Source organism: Nannobrachium achirus (genome assembly GCF_963921795.1).
Source record: "Nannobrachium achirus genome assembly, chromosome: 4".
NCBI classification, from domain to species: Eukaryota; Metazoa; Chordata; class Actinopteri; order Myctophiformes; family Myctophidae; genus Nannobrachium; species Nannobrachium achirus.
In genome coordinates, this window is record NC_137813.1 from 9,443,086 (window position 1) to 9,445,644 (window position 2,559).

Sequence of the window (2,559 nt, forward strand, 5' to 3'; positions counted from 1 at the left end):
TGGGCACTGAGTGTGTAGTGTGTGGATTTTGTGTTTCAATTGATTATATTTTACACCCAGTTACATTTAACCTATATGGCCGTGGTTGTTTAGCATTTCAGGTTACATACACAATCCAGCATTTTTAATGTGCCATTAAAATGATGTGAGTCTCCCACTGTCTCAGCTAAGCCTACTAACCTGAGTAAATAATGAGGGATAACAACATTAGTTTTACTCATGACACAATAGCTTACAATAAAACATATTTAATCTGGATAGTCAACATATTAACTCTATATGCAGGCTAATGTTCAGAGACTCAGACAGTACAACACAAACGATCAGTCAATAATTCAAAGCTAACAACAAGGTTTAATCAAGATTATTTGGGAGAAAAAAAAAACATATATACACAATATTTTGAGAAATGTTGAAGGGGTCCCTGACTCCCTGGCACAAACTATTTTCAGATGGGGGTCCACGGCCAAACATATCAACTTAGGGGTGCTTGACATGAAAACGTTTAAGAAGCACTTCTTTAGGAAAACCTTGTTAACGTGACTGCCATTGACCACAACACTATTCTACATGTTACGAAAGTAATATTCCCCCTTAAAAGACTCTCCATGTCTTATCATCATCTCTAACTGCATTGTTCCACAGTTACACTGATCTTCCCAGGTAACATCTTCAGAGGGTCAGAGAGTTCAGTGTGAACGTATGGAAAGAGTGTGTCGGTGAAAGTGTGTGAGTAGGTGTGTATGTGTGTGTTAGTATCAGGGTCAGAGAACGACAGCTTTCCTTCACCATAGTCCAGCTGGATTCTGATCCTCTCAGGTTTCTGCTCCAGTGAGATATTAGTGGAGATCTCTGATGAGGAGCATGTTGCATATGCACCATCAAAGATACATAAACAACATATACACCAGAATTGACCCACTTCGTTTTTGTTCCCAGACTTTGTTAACACACCCACATCCCAGTCTGCGTTGTCTCCAACCTCCACATCCCAGCTGTGAGTCCCTGAGTTGAATCCCTCAGAACCCAGGACATAGCGTTCAAACCTCTCTGGGTTCTCAGGGAGATGCTGACCAGCCTGACCCTCTTCTTCACCTGTCACACTGGTCAGATCATCAGAAAATGTGTATTCTGGACGGGCAGTGTTGGGGTCCAGAATGACAGGCGTGTAGGAGACAATGTCCTTCATCTTGCTCCAGACTCTGAAGGTCAGGTTTCCCAGGTGTTTGGTCACGTCTATCAGTGCTCCTGAGACCAGCTGTGGCTCCTGCAGTTTCAGCTGGACTCTTTCCACTGTGGTCTTGTAGTTCTGCAGGAATGAGACGTGTTCAGCTCTCAGCTCCTCCTCTATGGCTCTGATTGTGTTTGAAATGGTTGATATGTCTCTGTTCAGAACCTCAATCTTCTCCTTCATCATCTGCCTCTTCTGCTGCTCTTCCTCCCTCAGTGCAGTGATGCTGGCCTCCTCTTCCTCTTGTAGAAACCGATGCATCTTCCTAAACTGTTCCTTAATCTGTCTCGCTGTGTGCCGGGCCTGGACCTTAGCATATCTTGCTAGTTGTGTGCTTTTATTTTTGACTTCATTAAAGACCTTCATTTTCTCCTGTAAAGGTTTCAGTAATTTCTGGACTTCCTCCTTGTGATCCAGAGCAGCTTCATTGATGGGTCTGAAACCATGGTTGGTATGTTTTTTAGAATCTCGACACACAAGACACACTGGCTGTTCACATTCCAGACAGAACAGTTTGAGTTTCTCCACATGCAGACTGCAAAGATCCTCAGACCCTGAAGAAGTTCTCCTACGTTTTGAAGCTCTCTGTCTGTCCTGTATGAAGGCCTCACACACGTTCTTCAGAGCCAGGTTACGGGGTAGATGATCTGTTGAATGTATTTCCTTACAAACTGGACATTGCTTTATTCCCTTTTCTATCCACCATTGCTGCAGACAAGCATTACAGAAGCTGTGGCTACACAAGAGGAGAACAGGATCTTTAAAGATGTCACGACACACAGGACAGGAATAATCCTCTACTGGAAGAGACGACGTGGAAGCCATTTAGTCTCTGAGTGAAGCTACAAACACTCTACTCAATACAGGAAGTCAGTCAGTGGTGGTAACACTTCCTCCTCTAGAATGTTCCCTGAATTTTACTCTCACTGTGAATGGTGGTTGTTGTAAAGTCCATTCAGCTGACAGAGTCAGCAGCAGGTTCAAGTAGTCTGGGTCAGTATTCCAGCTGTGGAAAGACAGTCTGTTGCAAAGCGCACACACACACACACACACACACACACACACACACACACACACACACACACACACACACACACACACACACACACACACACACACACACACACACACACACACACACACACACACACACACACACACACACACACACACACACACACACTTAGTCATCAATGTACAGCACACAACGCAGGGCTTGACATTAAAGGGGAAGACCACCCATTTTCAGTATTGAACTATGTCATTAATATACCTTAGAGGAGTTGTGTGGAAATAAAAGAAAAGTTCCCCCTCTTCTGTGTTGCCTA

General features: G+C 43.8%; 1 protein-coding gene across 1 annotated transcript; it reads right to left on the reverse strand.

Annotated features, from left to right (window-relative positions):
• Positions 1 to 625: 625 nt before the first annotated feature.
• Positions 626 to 2,067, reverse strand: LOC308284024 (nuclear factor 7, ovary-like; the record flags this gene model as incomplete). Its single annotated transcript, XM_080724547.1, has 1 exon — positions 626 to 2,067. The coding sequence occupies exon 1, from the start codon at positions 2,054 to 2,056 to the stop codon at positions 626 to 628; it is 1,431 nt and encodes a 476-aa protein (XP_080580673.1). The 5' UTR covers positions 2,057 to 2,067.
• Between the last annotated feature and the right edge of the window lie 492 nt (positions 2,068 to 2,559).